Source organism: Ascaphus truei, chromosome 18 (assembly GCF_040206685.1).
Source record: "Ascaphus truei isolate aAscTru1 chromosome 18, aAscTru1.hap1, whole genome shotgun sequence".
NCBI classification, from domain to species: Eukaryota; Metazoa; Chordata; class Amphibia; order Anura; family Ascaphidae; genus Ascaphus; species Ascaphus truei.
The window spans coordinates 7,860,496-7,878,969 of record NC_134500.1 but is presented as its reverse complement, the minus strand read 5'-3'; the positions used below and the strand labels follow the sequence as shown (position 1 = coordinate 7,878,969).

General features: G+C 46.2%; 1 protein-coding gene across 2 annotated transcripts in view; it reads right to left on the bottom strand.

Annotated features, from left to right (window-relative positions):
* Window positions 1–424: 424 nt before the first annotated feature.
* The window catches only part of CLPX (caseinolytic mitochondrial matrix peptidase chaperone subunit X), a 19,449-nt gene continuing 1,399 nt past the window's right edge, over window positions 425–18,474 (bottom strand). Inside the window, exons 2-14 of one of the 2 annotated variants that reach the window (XM_075575301.1) lie at window positions 16,399–16,559; window positions 16,032–16,146; window positions 15,729–15,883; window positions 14,681–14,840; window positions 12,842–12,883; window positions 11,163–11,339; window positions 9,137–9,301; window positions 8,004–8,092; window positions 7,277–7,441; window positions 5,240–5,539; window positions 3,586–3,678; window positions 3,097–3,203; window positions 425–2,016 (exon numbers count right to left, since the gene is read on the bottom strand). In XM_075575301.1, the coding sequence (XP_075431416.1) occupies window positions 1,926–2,016; window positions 3,097–3,203; window positions 3,586–3,678; window positions 5,240–5,539; window positions 7,277–7,441; window positions 8,004–8,092; window positions 9,137–9,301; window positions 11,163–11,339; window positions 12,842–12,883; window positions 14,681–14,840; window positions 15,729–15,883; window positions 16,032–16,146; window positions 16,399–16,559 (1,820 nt within the window). In that variant the 3' untranslated portion in view covers window positions 425–1,925. The remainder of the gene's footprint in view (window positions 2,017–3,096; window positions 3,204–3,585; window positions 3,679–5,239; window positions 5,540–7,276; window positions 7,442–8,003; window positions 8,093–9,136; window positions 9,302–11,162; window positions 11,340–12,841; window positions 12,884–14,680; window positions 14,841–15,728; window positions 15,884–16,031; window positions 16,147–16,398; window positions 16,560–18,474) is intronic. The other variant, XM_075575302.1, reaches the window with a different exon arrangement.

Below are 18,474 nucleotides of genomic sequence, written 5' to 3'. Positions count from 1 at the left end.
AGAGAGACATTCAGAAACTTTGGTTTGTACAGCAGGTGTAAGGTCGGGTGTTGAAAAGTATATTTGTGTGTCGTCAGCATAGAGGTGATAATTAAACCCAAAAGATGTTATTAGGTCACCTAGAGAGAGTGTGTACAGAGAAAAGAGAAGAGGTCCCAGGACAGAGCCCTGGGGTACCCCCACAGAGAGATCAATTGAGGAGGAGGTGTTAGCAGAAGAGACACTGAAAGTACAATGGGAGAGAAAGGATGAGATCCTGATGCCTGTGTATTGGGGAATGGGGGGGAGGGGGGGGGAGAAACGATGCAGTCCCGATGTCTGTATTAGGAAGGGGGAGAAGTGTATATGTGGCTTCAGCAGCTCCTTCTGAGTGTTCGTGAGGAAAAATGCAATGTAGCTACAGTGTATAAAAACAGGCACGGTATTTTAGGTAGAGTTTAATTTATTTAAATGAGCCACAAAAATGAAAACATACAAGTCCTTTAGTGTTACACAAACATGTGGCTAAAGGATCGAGTTTATTCAAGTGTGTGTGTCAAACGAGACCAACGCATCTTTCATTGCCTGGCTGACTGAAATTCTAAAATCAACAAGAAAAAAACAAAAAAACACAGGAAATGCTAGACAAGCATTTATCTATAACTTAAAAAGAAAACCATATGAGCCCTCCTTGCAGGGGTGGGGGGCTCCAGCATGATATAATACATTTCTGGCCCTGTCTTATAGCAGGGGGGCGATTAATGAGGTCACTTATGATTACTTTTTTTATAATTAATCAGCGGTCATCCTTTTAGTCTTTGGCTACTATAGGGCTGCAGGGCACAGCAACGATATCTGGCACCAACGGGGTTAATTCAGGGTATTTTCAATTCCAGTCCTAAAAGACCTCCCCCAACAAGTCCGGTTCAGGATTATCCTAGCTTCAGCACAGGTGGCTCAATCATAGGCTCAGCTAGAGACTGATCCACCTGTGCTGAAGCTGGGATATCCTGAAAACCTGACCTGTTGGGGGAGGTCTTGAGGACCCCCTGGGTTAATTGCCGTATTGCCCTAGAGACTGCTTCCAATGCGAGGCGGTTAGACCTAGGACAGGTAAGAGAAGTGATGCGAGATTGGGTTTCCTAAAGAACATGAAAGCAGGTTTAAAATAATAACGCTGAACTCGCAACTCTAAAATCTTCAGCGGAAGAGCCCAGATTCCAGTGTGTTTGTAATCAGCTGCGATAGGTTTAAAACAGGCGACCATAAAACGAGACGTGGAGGGCAGGAAAGGATTTGAGTGTTGGGGGAGGGATTGCAGAGGACACGGATGAGATCCGCAGAACACCTGCAGGTGGGGCATAAACGGATGGGAAGAAAGGGGTCCGGCGAGACGGAAACAAAACTATTCCGACTGTTCTGGAGTGAGAAATGTCACCCGGCGGGTTCATTAGAGCAGGGGCCTCCTCAACTCCAGTCCTCAAGCCCCCCCGCCCAACAGGTCAGGATCTCCCAGCTTCAGCACAAGTGCCTCAGAGATATCCTGAAAACCTGACCTGTTGGGGAGGGGCTTGAGGACTGGAGTTTAGCACCCCATGTATTAGAGAACAGAATTGTAAAATGGACTACTGTTAAATCGCAGATCTAAGAATTGTTAACAAAGCATCTCTTTAAAAAAACAAAAAAAAAAAGCCCCCAAAAATAATGTACATTTTTACCTCTGGGCATTGTGTAAATATTGTCCGCCTGTAGAAATCAAGCATTTTCTTAAAATGTATCTGCTCAATTTTTTTACATTGGTTCTCCTTATGTTTTCACGTCATAAAACGGAGCCGTGTCTACTGCTGAAAAGTCGTGGGGGTGGGGGGGTTTTTTGTTGTTTTTTTTTTATATAGGGAAAAGTTTTTAAACAGGGAAGGAAACCAAAAAAAACTAAGCTGGGTAGTTTAATTGTTTGCTGCGTCTGCTTGACGGGTCCAGCCTTCCTCCTCCACGCCAGAATCGTACTCTTCTTCAGACACCTCCTTGGCCTGCGCTCTGCGGTTATTCGGAAGAAAACAAAATAAAAATGTATTAAAAGCACCGTCATAAAAAGCAGCCGTGCAGATTAACAGCAACGATGCTTTCTTCGTAACGCAATGAACGTTTTTAAAATACAGGCGCAAGAATACTTCTAATAATACTGAATTGGCACAAAGGGGTTTATTAAAAGAGCAATAAATGCATATTTTTAAACATAGGGTTCCAAGCAGGGTTGGTTGCAGGAGCTGAACCCCATTAATTTCAGCTTCGGGACCCCCCTGCTTCCCGAGATACAGACCTCCAAAAAGGGGGTGCCGGTATATCTGCAAAGTTTAAAGCGCCTGTATCACGTTGGCCAATAGGAAGCCAAGCCTGATGTCACAGCTTTCTATTGGCCCACAGGACACGGGAACTTTGAAACGCCGCCATTACAAGAACCCTGCTAGCTGAGCTGCTACCGGCACCACCTACAGTGGCCTATCTCCGGAAGTCGGGGGACCCCGGGGCTGAAATGTACAGGGTTCAGCTCTGGAGACCCCCTGCTTCAAACCCATGTTTAAAAAAAACTTGCAAAAAAATAAAAAAAGTTGCATGCTTGGATTGTGTCTTTAAAAAGCAGCCGTGGGGGTGTGTGTGAACATGTTTAAATAACACAGGAGCGAGAATACTTCTGATACACCGATTTGGCACAAAGGGGTTTATTAAATAAAAGACGACTGTAAAGATTCATCACTACAGAAGGTCCCCATTGACTTGAATAGGACTCCCTGTACGACAGTGCTGAATTGGCACCACACCTCATTGTGTAAGCCCAATGAGCCCCTGTTCCAAAGAGCTGGCAATTCATCGTTGATGCAGGCACCAGAGGGCGATAGTGACTTGCCCATGCTGGGAATATGGATGAAGTCCATAACTTAAATATTATTCAGCTCTATTCTTACTGAGCGCTACAGAAACGTGGAAGAAATACCAAACACCAAAAAGGACAGCCCTTTATAATTCTGCTGAAGATGGCAGCCCTTTCTGGTGGGAAACGTGGTGCAGCGCAAGCCCGCGGTGACACCGGTGTGTGGCAGGCGATCTGCGCTCACTTACTTGATATATGTTGGGTCTTTCTTGCCTTCCACCACGTCCTGGTCCACCTCCACGCACACAATGTCCGAGTTCGGCACTTCAAACATGGGCTCCAGGAGCAGCTTTTCCTGGCAGGGGGAGAAGGGGTTAAAAAGACGGAAACGGGCTTCCATGGGTGTGTTACGGTTACCAAAAGAACAAGGGTTGGGGTACTGCATATTACAATGGGCCATGTTAAAATGGGGTAGTCACACTCATAAGTGTTTTGTTAACAAGCCAACAGTGTAACTTTCTGCAAATGCAGCCATCAGCAAAGCAAAAATCTTAGTTTTTGTAAATAAAGCTTTTATTTTGCAGAGACCCTTAGAAGCAAAATAAACGCAAGTGAAGCATTTCCGTGACCTACACCAGGCGCAGATGGACCCCTTGCATGTAGTAGTACAGTGATACACGTATCCAGCCGGCCAGGCTTACACGCGTCTAACCGGCTGCTCCCCTCTGCGCACTCACCATGATGGATCGGAGTCCTCTGGCGCCGGTTTTTCTTCCCAGAGCCAGCCTGGCGATGGCCCTCAGAGCACCAGCAGAGACGCTCAACTCGCACTGTGCACAAAGAAGTGGCATGTTACTGCGGTTATAAAGCTGCCGGGACACGCAGGACAGCACAATCACCTCCTACAATGGCCAAACACAGACTGACGCCCCAAATAGGGGACCCCCAAAACAGGGCACAGCAAAAATCACCAGAAAAGCACTTTTATTAATCCATTACAAACGTAGAAATGGATCAATGCATCAAAAGTGACCACAGCGAGAAGCAGTCAGGACTGAAACGCTGATGGATTGCCCTCTATGGTCATTTTTAAACACAACAAAATACGTTTTTACTCGGTCTAGGGACCTGGTGTGCCTTCTGAGGGTTCATTTGACTTCACTTGGGCAGTCACTATTTGGAAAGGTTTCCCCCTGGAAGACCGCTGTTTCCTACATGTATTGTATTTTCACTAGTAGTGATATATGGTCTGGTGCGTTTTTAAATGACCAGTCTACATATCGCACACTGGATGTCGTGCATGTCAGTGCATGCTACCCTCTAAGGCCTCGGTCCCGCTGCGCTCGTTGGCGCGGGCGGCGGGTCGCGAGTTCCCCACCAGCAGGGGAATCCTCGCGAGCCGGTCCCGGTCCCCACTGGCTGCACAGCTGATTACACGCTGTAGCGCGTCAGCCGCTGGAGACACCAGAGAATGGTGTTTTCTAGCTTTGACGCGTGACGTGTGTGGCTGTGAGCCAATGGGGAGGGGAGGCTTCGGGAGGAGGAGAGGCTTCGGGAGGAGGAGAGGCTTCGGGGAGCGGGGAGGAGTGTGGAGGGACAGCAGGTGAGTGCCTTTCTCTGTGTGTGTGTCTGAGTGCGTGCATGCCTATCTGTGTGTGTATGTGTGTGCCCGAGTGCGTGAGTGCCTGCCTCTGTCTGTGTGTGTGTGTGTGTGTATGAGTGCCTGCCTGTGTGTGCGCGCGTGTGTGTGTATGAGTGCGTGAGTGCCTGCCTGTGTGTGTGTGCGCGTGTGCGCGTGTGTATATGAATGAGTGCCTGCGTGTGTGTGTTTAAACTTACTTTCCAGCTCCAGCCCGAGTCCGTGGAGGGAGGGGGGGGAGAGTAGCGGGTCCCTCCGCTCAAGCCACGCCCCCCCTCCCTGTCAAACCGCCCACCTCCCGATCAAACCTCCCACCTCCCGCCCACCTTCCGATCAAACCTCCCGCCCACCTCCCGATCAAACCTCCCACCTCCCGCCCACCTCCCGCTCCGGCTCCCGCTCCCTACAGACCGCAGATCGCGGTCTGTGTATCTCAGCGCACCGCCTGTCAGCAGCGCAGGTGCGCTGACTCTGGGAGCGGGGCCTTAGCCTAACTCGTACACTGACAAGAGTTCACAAAGAGCAGGTTATTATGACAAAGTACTTGTATAAAAGAGACAAACATATTGGATATCCTAAAATTAACATGCCGGTGCTTTCGCCTTACAGAGCACGCGTGTCAGCAGAGCTGGGCATAGAAGCCGTGGCAGCGAGTTAACGGCATTGCCGGCCTCTGGCAGCCGAGGGGTTAAGTCGCTCTGATCTTTACAGGATTCTATTCTGTGCACAATAAGAGCAGGAAATACAAAGACCTTATCCATGTTGAACAGGGCCTGGTACTGCGGCACCACTGCGTTCCGCGGCTCGGTGAGGATGCGCACGAGGGTCTCCTCGTCCAGGCTGTGGAGGGGAACTATCACGGGCAGGCGCCCCACGAACTCCGGGATCATGCCAAACTCGATGAGGTCCCTGGCCTCCACGTGCCGCAGCAGCCGGTCCTTCTCCTCGATGTCCTGCACGGCGTTGGACTCGGAGCTGGTGTTGGCGAGGTCGGCAGCTGCCGCCGCTCTGCGCCCTTTGCCCAGGTTGGAGATGATGCCGAATCCCAGATACTGTCGGCAAGAAGGCAAAGGTTTAACCCTTTCATTCTGCAGCTTTGTGGCCAATGGGCACAGCAAGTGTTTGGCTTTACATTACGGAAACAAAAAATCACAAGCTGGCAATCGCCTATAATGAATACCGAAAAAAGCAACATGGTAACATCATGCAGCATACCCAGAAATTGTATTTAAAGCATAAAAATACCATCAGAACAATGTCACAAGCAGCACTCATCTGAGATCTGACTCCAAAAGACTGCACGGTCCCAAGGTTCAGCAAAGTATCCGGCGCTCTCCTCCTGGTACCGTGCACCTCACACCTGGAACCATCTACCCGAGACTCACAGCCGCCACCAGGCTAAGTGCTTTCAAAACTAAAGCGGTCTCACATTTTAATCTCGTCTGTAACTGTTACATACGCCTATAACATGTAATATCTTTAACGGTTCTATATCCATGTATTATTTGTCATCATAACTCTATGCCCAGGACATACTTGAGAAACAGAGGTAACGCAATGTATTACTTCCTGGTAAAACGTTTCAGAAATACATTTAATTTAGCCATTGTAGATTATTCGGAGCTGGAATGAGGCCAGAGCTATGAGCAGAGGGGCTGGAAGTTACAGCCTCGGGTGTCACAAACGCTCCCATTGTGTTGTTTCGGGATACAACCTGCACCATCGTCTCGTCTGACAAAGGGATTTATTGCATTTTGTATCTTCATGCTTTAAATACATTTTTGGGGCTGTTTATGGTCAGTGCTGCGTGGTGTGACTGTTGCTTTTTCAGTGTAGCAAATTATAGCCCGAATAAGAGCCCCAAGGCTGCAGCCATCGCACGCTCGACAGAGCACATGGAGACGTGCGCCTGTCGCTTCAGCGATCTGTGGACTCCGAAGACGCCGCGGAGAGGCGTGGTGTCACCAGGCTGGTTAGCCCTCAATGGCTCACTTAGCCGTCGTGCAAAAAAAAAATCCTTACACGCCGTCGCGAACTTGCATGAATTTGTTCGTGCCACACATGTCATCGCTTGCACTATGGCTACAGACTTACCTATACCATAGCACCGCAGTAAGGCTGCCCATTTAAAAAGCGCTTACTGATCAATTGTGCAACACTATTTGCGTTAACGCCATAACTTGTGTTTGCTTTTCTTAGCGTGCACGCCTTGTTTTCTTGTTCTATAATGATTCCTTAAGATTGTAGCCACGCTACTCCCACTCTGGATCACTCTGCCATGTACCGTGTGAGAGGCCCGTCTCTGGGAATCTATAAGCACAGGCTCAACACCAACCTGCTTACCCAGGCATCTAATTAATGAAGCACAACCTGTCCGGCATTTAATTTAAAATATATAGATGTTGGATATATGCGTTTTTTTCGAACATTGGCGACTTAGACCGAATAGTTTTGGAGTTTGCAAGTCTCCATCTGGATTGGATGATTAATTGCTGCCAAATCCCTGCAGTGCCACATTGCTATAATACCTGAGATATAACGATAACCAGTGTTCGACAAACCTATACATTTGCTTGCCCCGGGCGAGTGGATTTAACCCCCAGGCGAGTAAATATTGGCCCAAGCAGCACACGTTTGGTACTAGGTAGCGAGTAGATTTTTTGGTTATTTGTCAACCACTGACGATAACCCCCAAAAATGCAACCTCACATAGCCCGAGTTAATGACCACAGAACAGTAAACAAGCTTGTGACACACACACACACACACACACACACACACACACACACCTTCTCATTCTTCCTCCTGCTGATAATCCGATCCAAGCCGTTGAAAGCCCCGGATGCTACAAAGAGGATGTTGGTTGTGTCGACTTGTACCGTTTCCCCGCGCAGCTTCCGGGAATTTTTTTCCGGGACGTTGACAATGGTGCCTTCTAGAAGCTTCAGCAAGCCCTGAGCACAAACAGAGGCGATTAACACACAAACAAACACACACAGAAAGTGCGCTTTAAAAATACAAACCGCCAGTTGTGAAAAACAGTGAAGAAACATTTTGTATACTAGAGTATTTAATAATCATAAGTCCTATTAAATCTAGACAATATCCAACTAATAAGTCCACTTTAAACTACAGTAAGTTCTCCTAGTATCCAAGAACTACCTCCCTCCCCCAGAACAATAGTACACACTAGTTGTCTCCATATGACTGGTCTACAACAAAGGAAGCGTTTGGGAGCCTGCGTTTCACTGGTGTGACCAGCCGCCGTGTCAGCAGCTCAACGGATACAGAACGTCACTTCTGTTCTTCACATCATGACTGGCAGGGATTTTGTGCAAGTACCCACTGAAGGACAGGGCAGGGATTTTGGGAAGGTACCCACTGAAGGACGGGGCAGCGATTTTGGGCAAGTACCCGCTGAAGGACGGGGCTGGGATTTTGGGGAAGTACCCGCTGAAGGACGGGCAGGGATTTTGGGCAGGTACCCGCTGAAGGGAAGGGATTTTGGGCACATACCTGCTGAACACCTTCTCCACCAACATCCCTCAGCTGATGGATTCCCGGCACACTGCCGATCTTGTCAACCTCATCCAAGAAAACGATCCCTGTAAGGAGAGGCTATGAGTACAATCAGATATGAGATCGGACTCTGGGGGGGGGGGGGGGGGCAGGCTCAGCTTTTGGTCACTAATGTGGGGTCATCTCCTTTTCTACCCCGATCACATTTCCCTGCGAAATCATCCAGCACTATTTTTACCTGAAAATCAGATTCTCTAAGGCTATTTGTGAATCTTGCATTTACGGTTTACTTTTAAAAGAGCTATTCCGCTCTCACAAGTAATTAGAGCAGTCACACACTGTGCGCCTAACAAGGGCAGCTTTAAATGTCCCGTGAGGGCCAATAGGATTCCGTGACATCACCCGTTGAGGCTTCCTATTGGCCAGGGTGACAAGGACACTTAAACTACAGAGATACTGGCAGCACTAGGAAGTGAGTTATCTTGCAAGCAGGGGGTCCGTGGAGCGGAAATTAACAGTTTAATATATGTTATATAATGTAAACGCAATGCGGTCTGTTCTGCAGCGCTCAGGATAATCCATATTTATACATGTATTATGTGCTTCTGCTTTGTGGGACTACATTTGTAAAAGTAATTATAACAATCGTTCTTGGTCTTTGCAGAAACAGCTTTAGGGGACGAAGGCCGTTTTGGAACAAATGTGGGAGTAGAGAAATGTTCATTTTGCATCAATGTATCAAGGCACGTTGTTACAATGTATCCTTGTGTGCAGCAGTATGTGACGCGGTGGGTGCGACGATAGGAGGAGGTTCCTGGAGCAGGAACCACAATGGGACGCATCAAGTTCTGCATTTATCCTGTGCAATTATTTCTCATTTATTTGCACAACAAAAATCAGGTCCGAGGCGGCATTCACTTCTTTGGACACCAATCCGAAACAGGTAGAAAAAGGGTCGCGAACAAGCACCCCCCATATAGTGCCAAAAAATGGACCCAAACAACGTGTGCATGAGATAGATATGACCTGACCTCACGCAAGACTCAAATGTGTATTTTTTATTTGGATAGGGGGTGTTCCTATTTGCTGCAGGACCGCGGGAGTGTAGGGGTTAATGCAGCCCCACACACCTTGCTGTGCCTTGTCTACGTTGTAGTTGGCATCCTGTAGCAGTTTGGCAACCACAGACTCTATGTCCTCCCCCACGTATCCGGCTTGGGTCAGCGTGGTACAGTCGCAGATGGCAAAAGGTACGTCCAAGCATTTTGCCAGCGTCTGCGCCAGAAGCGTTTTACCTGCAAGACAACAAGAGGAAATGTTAACCTTTCGGTGTGCTGTGGTAAAGGACTTGCAAACACCAGAAAGTACACGGGAGTTACCTGCACATAAATTACAGGCCAAGATTTAAAAGAACGTCAACTTCTGTTTCTCTCAATGCATTGGAAACCCCTTTGATTGCATCGGATTAAAATGCCAGTCTACTGAACATGTTAGAACACCCCAAGTGACTTACAGGGTCTTACTCCGGATGCAGGCATTAGATTAACACATTAGGTGTCCAGGATAAAAATTCAGAGCAAAAATGGCTAAAACTATTCCCGCCTCTGGGCGCTTCCAGTATCCGTTGGTAAAATCAATGGCTGGTTTCTATATGAAGGGCCCTGGTCATTAGGAGCCAGATCCCAGGGATAAAAGACCACCATTAAAACCGTTACTACGCATATCCAGAGAAACCTAGAAAAATAACCCCCGAAAAGAAAACCCAAAGGCATCTGAATAAAAATCACACACGGGGTGTAAGAAGTTATCAGGCGTGTATATATATGCACACACCAAGAGAGTAATGTGTGTGATCGTTTCTCTTCTTTCCATCTTTGCAGCAAAACAATGATTGATCACTTTGTGTCAAGACCATTACGGACGGTGCAGTTCTTAATCAAGTTTTTCCTAACTATCCATCTGGTCCATCCCATGTCCATTTTCTTCTTGAAGAATTAGTTTGAGATATAGAAGTTCAGACAATTGCAAAGTCTATCAATCCGTCACCACCCTCATTTATGTTGCTGTAACCATACTTACCCCCAACTGGTGCTTGATTGTTCTGCTTGGTAACCATCTTTCCATTGAAATCTCCCGTAATGAGCTTGGAGGTGGCAACGTTCTGTGGTTACGTTGGTTGATTTGATGGTGGACGTCTTCCACTTCATTGTCTGTAACTCAATGCTGGCCATAGACTAATAATGTTACGCTTATATCTCCGTCAACTGAATAATGATTCTCGCTGCTCTTTCTGATGAGCTTTCAAACGCTGCTACTATGGTTTTTCCATTACTTGGTAGTGATGAAGCCTACTCCACTGATTCTTGAAAATCTTAAGGAGATTGTAGTTGAAAGCCCAAACAAAAAAAACTGGGGGAAATCGCCAAAAAAAAAAAAAAAAAACCACAAGAAAAGATCAGATGAGACACACCGGTGGCGGAGGAAACAATACGAAATGGAGCAGCGAAGACGCAAAAACATGAATATACAGAATGTCATGTCCCACGACCTCTGCAATACAAGGCAGTAGCCAGCTTCTTGATAGCTCCACTGCATACCGATGAGCTGTACCTGCTGCGCACACCCGTTGACACTCCCCCTGGCTTCCTATAAAAGCAGGTCACTTCCTGGCTGCCAGGTAAATGCAGTTTTGCCCTGTGCATCCAGCCTTGCCATCAGTGCATACTTAATCCTGCCTGACTACACGGTTTCCCCCCCTGCCCCGAGCCTGGCCTGTTTAAAACCTTTATTCCGCTTGCCCTGAGCCTACATGACCTTCGCGTCTGCCTCGGTCTGTTGATCCTGCACGTCAACAACTGACGCACAGCCAGTCTGTACGGCCATGCTCTGGGCTCCATCCAATTCCACCTGCTCCAGCGGTTGAGATTTGTGTTATATAATAACATACCCCAGACGCTACACCAACCCGACTGGTTGAGGTGCAAGTCTTAAAAAGCTCTTTGGAAGGGTGGCCTGTTGACCAGTGTATAAGGAAGATGCTGGAAGAGTTGGTTGCATGACATGTAAAGCACTTCCTCTAGGAATACAGGAAATGGTCACGGGAGCTGCAGGGTAGATACAGATACGCGTGTGAGGTCCGTCTGCGTCACTACTCACCGGAGCCTGTAGGTCCCAGCAGCAGGATGTTGCTCTTTTCCAGCTTGATATCTTCATGGTTGGAATCGAGCACATCACCTCCTCGTTTCTCCAGGGGCATCTGCTGGTTCACTTGCTGCTGCATCGATGCCCCCAAGGCATTACCATGTGGGCTGATCCCAGCAATCTGCAGCAGTTCTGAGACAGGCGAACACACAATACAGTTTAAAAAATCAGGAACAGGCTCAACATCAAGGTCCAAAGCTGTAAACATCAACATGCCTTTGTAGCCTTTACAATCTCCAGGCTGCACTTGCCTCCGATACGGGTTATTGCACTGCCATTCCGCCAGAACACAGCACGATAACCGTATCAGACTAGTCAATCTCCCCCAAAGGCTCACATAGAAATAGCCTTATTTGCGGTTTATTCATTCAATTAAAATTGCAAGTACGGTTTTCCTTGTTAATCGTGCTACTTTGGAGAAGAAAGATATACATGCACAAAACATAGGAAGATGCTTCTGCTTAATGCTGGCGTGGCTTGCAAAGCATTCTGTTACGCTCACATTGTGTATAGCGAGATGCAGAGGCTGTAGATCACAGATGCATGCAGATACAGTGGTTAGCAGAAGTCGCACAGATAACACGAGCAGAGGGCTTTGCCACAATGGAATTCCAACTAACATTTTAGCCAATGGCAGACAATGGCTTTGTCCCTTTGAATTGGGAATTTGTAGGGTGAAAAATCCTATTCCAGCACAACACTATATACGGCTAGCCAGCAAGGAAAGAGTAATTGGTTATAATCAGCAATCGCTGTTCCTGTATTTGGAGGACCAGGAACATGTCATTTTGATTGTACCCCGGAGCTGGCTGCAGGGGTATAAAATACAATTCCAGCAGAATGTATTTTTTGTAAGATATTGCATGTGAATGGCATTGAGCTAGTGTTTTTTATTTTTAAATCCTTTTAAAAGGGTCAGTATTGTGACAATCCTTGCATGTTCGGGGACGTACAGTACACGCATGGGAATATAGTAGCCCACCGAGAGATGTCTGCCCCCAGACACAGGTGCCGGCGGGGACCTTGGCTGTAGCGATCAGCGCAGGAAGTACATATTTTTGTTGCAGATTTTCCCCACTACAGTCACTCGGACATTCCTGGTTATTAACCAGTTTTCAATGCACTGTAGCTCAGTGCTCCTACATTTTAGGCACCAGATTCATGTCACGCATCCCAGGCTATTGGCGATAGTGTTTTGTTTCCTCTTTCCAGTGGAATAGAAGAGACACGGTATAACGTAGGTAGCGTAGGACCTGCGGGGATGGGTTACCGTGACGTGGTTGCAGCTTCAAAATGTTTTGGCCAAAGGATTGAAATAAATGAACCAAACTTATGGAAAAAAATCAAATAAGTAAAATAAATAACATAGTAATGTGAGAAACAAATGGTCTTATAGGCTGTGCGTTGGGGCGTCTGTTTATTGTTGTATATTTATTTGAGATCACTTTCCCAGTGGCTCTCCAAACTGACACAAACATAATATTGTGGGTCTGGATTTTGAGCTCGCCAAGATGGTGCATGCTTAGTTATAATTTGGGGGAAGGCAGAAGATAGTCTGTTTGCGGTAAGGCAAACAACCGCGGGAACTAACTTGGCCGGTGCGGTGAGCGAGTACGAGAGGTGTGAGCACTTACTTGTGAATCTGTACTCATCCTCCCGTCTTCTTATCTCTAACTCTACAGAGAGGATTTAAACAGTGACAGGAAGAGATTATGAGCAACTTAGATTAAAAAAAGAAAAATAATATCTGTATGAGTACCCCCATTTCATTTAATTCCTGGATGCAACTTGGTGACAGGGCTTTAAATTTTGGGGCTCCCTATGCTTGGAAAATCATCAGAAAGTCAGTTTTTATTTTTAGATAAACCTAACCATTTATCACCACGAGCGAGAACGGAGACTAGCTGCCCCAACTGTGCGCGGTGCCTTGTTGCCAGTTTGACATTTGTGGACGCTGGGTTATTAATAGAGGTCAGAGGCATCGCTGGTCTTCATAGGAAGCGAGTGGAACACTGCTGTACAGATATAAGGTGTAATATATAAATAACCTACTCTGATGACATGGGCCTGGGAGTGTTCAACATGGAGTTTTTAGTTCTAGCCCTTCGGCGTTGGAGTTTTAGCGCTTAAGTATATATTCCTTTTAAAGGCTGTTGGAAACAGCAAAGCCCAATCCTGCTGGTATCAATGGAAGGTCAGGAACAGGACGTCACAGGGAAGCAGGCATGCACAGAGGTTAATCAGTCACCAGAGACGGGAACAAGCGTACAGTACAAAACACTACATGGAAAACCTCCTTGGGTGGCTGGATTTTACAGGTTAACCAGGATATTAGAGAGCAAAATGTTTAATGTATGCAGAAACTGGGATAATGATGGATGTGCAATAAAAGTGACTCAGATTGTTTTTAGGAAGTTCTATAAGTTAAAAACATTGGATTAAAATATAGTACATTTTAGCTTCAAAAAGGTAGAGTCCCGTCTGAACATCACATGATTAAATATTGCAATGCGGTATATCATTTATGAATAGCTTGGTAAATTTAAGTGTGTACATTAACACCAACCAGCCCAGTAAATACAACTGAATATCTAATATATTTAAATATCCCTGAATACGCAACACAAGTTGTTTTTATTATTAGGCGCCCAATATATATGCAAAGGATTGTTGGTGCGATGTCAAAGTTACAATAATTAGGGTCAGTTAGAGCAGTTTAGCAAAATAAATAAATGTGCGCACACGTCTGGAGATCAGGATAGGGGGCGCTGTGACGCGCTCCTTCCCAAAAAGCTGGCTCCTAAAAATTCTGTCTAGCTTCTATGGGGGGTATGGTGTGTGGTGTGTGTGGTGTGTGTGTGGTGTGTGTGTGTGTGGTGTGTGTGTGTGGGGTGGGTGTGTGTGGGGTGGGTGTGTGTGGGGTGGGTGTGTGTGGGGTGGGTGTGTGTGGGGTGGGTGTGTGTGGGGTGGGTGTGTGTGGGATGGGTGTGTGTGGGATGGGTGTGTGTGGGATGGGTGTGTGTGGGATGGGTGTGTGTGGGATGGGTGTGTGTAGGATGGGTGTGTGTGGGATGGGTGTGTGTGGGATGGGTGTGTGTGGGGTGTGTGTGGGGTGTGTGTGGGGTGTGTGTGGGGTGTGTGTGGGGTGTGTGTGGGGTGTGTGTGGGGTGTGTGTGTGGGGTGTGTGTGGGGTGTGGTTCCGTGCTAACCACAGCCTTACAAAAATTGTGGTAAGTTTAAAATTTCGAAGCATGTCTGTCATGAGATGGTTCAAGTTGGGGGGGGAAAAAAAGAAATAAATAAATCAACATACCGCCTGATAGCTCAATGTATTACCTCCTGGTAAAATATTTTATAAATAAATAAATATCAGCACCTGTGGGGAGGGGGTGTGCTATTGGGAAGGAATATACGTTTGAATAAACATGGTGACCAGCCAGACCACCGACATGAACACCCGTCCTGACACTGACCTCTTGGTGTTAACGCCGCCTGTTTCTCCACTTCAGCCTGCTGCCTTAGGCTGGCTGGGATGTTGTTGTGTATTCGCTTGTAATGATTGTACACCGCGACAGAGAGAACTTTCTTGGCAAAAGACTGACCCACCACGTACTTGTCGAGATAGGTATAAATCTGCAAGGCAAGAAAGAAAACAGTCATCTCAAGGCAACAGACTGGAAAGCAGTATATTGTGCAGGTAGTGATCCTTTTGATTGGAGCAACACAAGTATTCTTTGGTTGTGATGGGAATCCCTACATGCATCATATGCTTGAAGAACAGGCCTGCGAGGTCCATAAAGCAGAATCCTTACTTGGAAAATAACCTATTATTATGTGGCGTAACGAGAAGCAGATTCAGCCCAAAAGACGAGGGCTTCCAGGAAAGCTGTTTTTATATCTGGTCTTCAACAATGTAAAAAATATATAATGTTTTCTGCTGTAAAGTGAGCACTATTTAAGAACAGTGATGTAATTACCACGTTCCTTACAATGATGCACGCTATCCTATGCCTTGCTTTACCCTCTCTCTATACGTCATGTCACCCCACCCTCCCAGGTTTTTGTTTTAATGAGCAGCACTTCCTCCTTTTCTTTCAATGCTGCTAGCTTCGCAACATCTGGGGAACAGAACAAACTTCCCATAAGTCCCGATCGTAACTCTTCTATTTCTCATACACAGGTCATAGCCCGACTGCAGGGGCGCTCAACTTAGGCCCCTCCAACAGGACAGGCTTTCAGGACATCCCAGCTTCAGCACAGGTGGCTTAATCAGAGGCTTAGTCGAAGACTGAGCCTCTGATTGAGCCACCTGTGCTGAAGCTGGGATAGCCTGAAAACCTGACCTGTTGGGAGGTGGTGGGAGGCTTGAGGACTGGAGTTGAGCCTCCCTGCCCTACAGAACACCCTCCCTGTATATCAGACTTCCTGCCCACACTCCGCCCTGCACCATTTAACTCATTAGCAGTAGGCTTTCATCCTCGGATAATGAGGGTTCTGTGACAAGAGCTTGAAAGCTCGCACCTTTTTAGGGGGCGGAGGAGGTTTCTGCTGGAATGCCAGTTTCACAGCTTCCGCTGCCGTCTCCGGCTCCTTGTTCATGCTTTTCTTTGAGTCTGCCTCCGACAGCACGACAAAGAAATGATGGCATTTCTCGCACTTCACAAAACGGGTTGAGGCTGCGGGTAGAGGAACGAGATTCAGGACTCAGAGGCGGCGAACCAGCTTAGGCGCTGTTCGTGTGCTTGAACGAACACGAGCTATGTCCGCGGCCTCCAGCCAGCAGACAGCGCAAAGCCGCATAACCAAGCCAGTTACATCACTCACAGACAAAGGTTTCCACGTGGGTGCACAGGTCACCACACTTCGGGCAGCGCAGCTGATTTCCTCCTTTCCCAGAACTCCCGGATGATTTTTTACTTCCTCCCTCTCCCACCGATTTCTGTGGAAGACAAAGAATTAACATTTTCAGGACAGGAGGCATAGGATTTTAATACTGTTTTCTCAACTCCCTGAACAATGTTCCCTGAGGACTTTTTACCAGTCTGTTACCTGACAAATATAAAAAGACAGCAGCATTTTGCTAAACCTCCTCACTGATAGAGGGTCCTGAAATACACTGCCCAAGCAGGTGTTGCAGTGTTTCAGCGCTGAAAAGTTAAACAGAACTTCCCACTAGCAAAGACACGTTTACCTTATTCCCATCTCCGGAGCCATCTTTGCCAGCACCGTCTTTAGACGTGAAATACGCTGGGGTCTCTGAAAATGTTCGAAATGGGATTGTACGTAGAGCCTGAGTTTCAAACGTCCCTGGTCTTCCCAAAACGGAGAGATGCCCCCGGCCACACAAAATACCTAAGAGGAAGAGACATGCGGGTGGTGAGGAGCCGTGTGCCGGTCCTACCTTATTCAATGCACATATTCACATATTTACTTCCTCTTCTGTTCCAATCCCAGACGACTGGGAAATGCTCACACACTGTTCTATAATCCGCGACAATATTTATACGGTTTACTAAAGAGAACAGTGTTCATTAAGTGTCACAGAGAGTCTCTGCAGCTCCTTATCACTGTATCTGAATTGCTGAAAGATAGATTGCTTATTGCTCAAACACAATGTTGTTATTCATTTTAGATTATTGATAACGGGCCCAAATTTGAAATGCCAACATAAATATTGCGTCTTAAATTTAAATAAATGATCTCTGGAGTTTATATTCAATAATGAAAAACCATTAAATTGGTAGATAATCAGTTACTTGGGCGTTTACAAATTCAGAATAATGTGCTATTTTTTACATGTTTAAAGTATAAACAATCAAGGACATCAAATAAATAGTTTGCCCAAATAAATCTGCTTTCATCAGCAGGCTCTGTTGTGTAGCCTGGAACAGAGCTAAAAAAGATGGATTAAAAACCAGTGTCGCAAAGCCGGAGAAACATGTATGTAGATTTTTCAGCCAGGTCTAGCATACCCAGTGAAACCACATGCTGATCGCAAGGGACAGTCCTGGTAAAGGGATTTTAGAAGGCAAGAGTGGACACAATACAATTATTAATTGACCGGGGAATTGTTTACGTTGGGTCTTTGCATCAGAACGAGCGGGAAAAAAAAATAATAAAAAAAAAAGTCAGTGCATATAGCATGCCAGTGATTCGTGCAATCTTTATGCTCGGCCGCTGAAAATACAGGGACGGACATCAAAAGTCATTTTACAAAATACAACCATGTAAGGTGCCGTTAACTCCCCTTCAATTTACTGGAGCTCTCCATACAAGAAAAGGGGTTAAAGAGCCTCACACTGTAGACAAATTTAAATCCTTTCTAAGTCCCTCATACAGCTGTGACCTCACATCTGTTTAAATAATGTTTAAAATCATATCAAAGGCTGACACACTAACACAGAGCGTGGGGTAAAATGTCCTTGACATTTAAAATAAATAATTTACAAGAATTTGCATAATGACAGCAGATGGATACAAGCTGGAGCCATCAGAGCTGAGGTATTATACTGTATACATGCATTACAATACTGCACACGTCTGCCCTTTTCCCATATAATGTACCTATATTGAGCCAGAGAATGCAACATTTTCATGACCAATAAGATTGCAGTGACAGCAAGTGTGCAAATTAATGGCTACTTGTACATGCCAGCTATACTTCCATAATTAGCTGGTGTGTACCTACAATGAGTGAAGGCGAGGTTCATATATAAAATGAGTTGTCTTCACAGGATTGCTTCAAGGGAAGTACGTTTATTATCCAATGATTAGTTAACAAATGTGTATCAGGTGTGTGGAAAAAAAAAAGACCATGCATGCAAACAGCCAAGATTATACCTTTGCTGTAGTTATTTGAAGCACTCATGTCGTTTTAGCATGTTCCTGGCCAAACAAAAACGTATTATGGTTACATGTTTTGCGACACACAGGGTACCACCTCCTCTGAACATGTGTGTCAGATAAGGAGCTAGATTACAGGGTCAGTGTTCAAGTTTATTATTGCAGTTTGCTGTGTCCTCTTGTTTGTGCCTGTAACTCTTGTGTAATCTTTACACTCAAACTTGGCTTCATCCTCACTCCCAGGAATGCACAGGTTTCAGACCAACACACACGTCTGCAGCTGTGACAGAGCCGATATACACACCAACACCAGGCCAATTACTGTGATGGTGATCCAGTCCTCCTTTGGATATTACTCTATTATACCAGTGATCTTACCCGACCAGTAAAATCGAAAAACAAAATCGGTCATTATCACAATGCT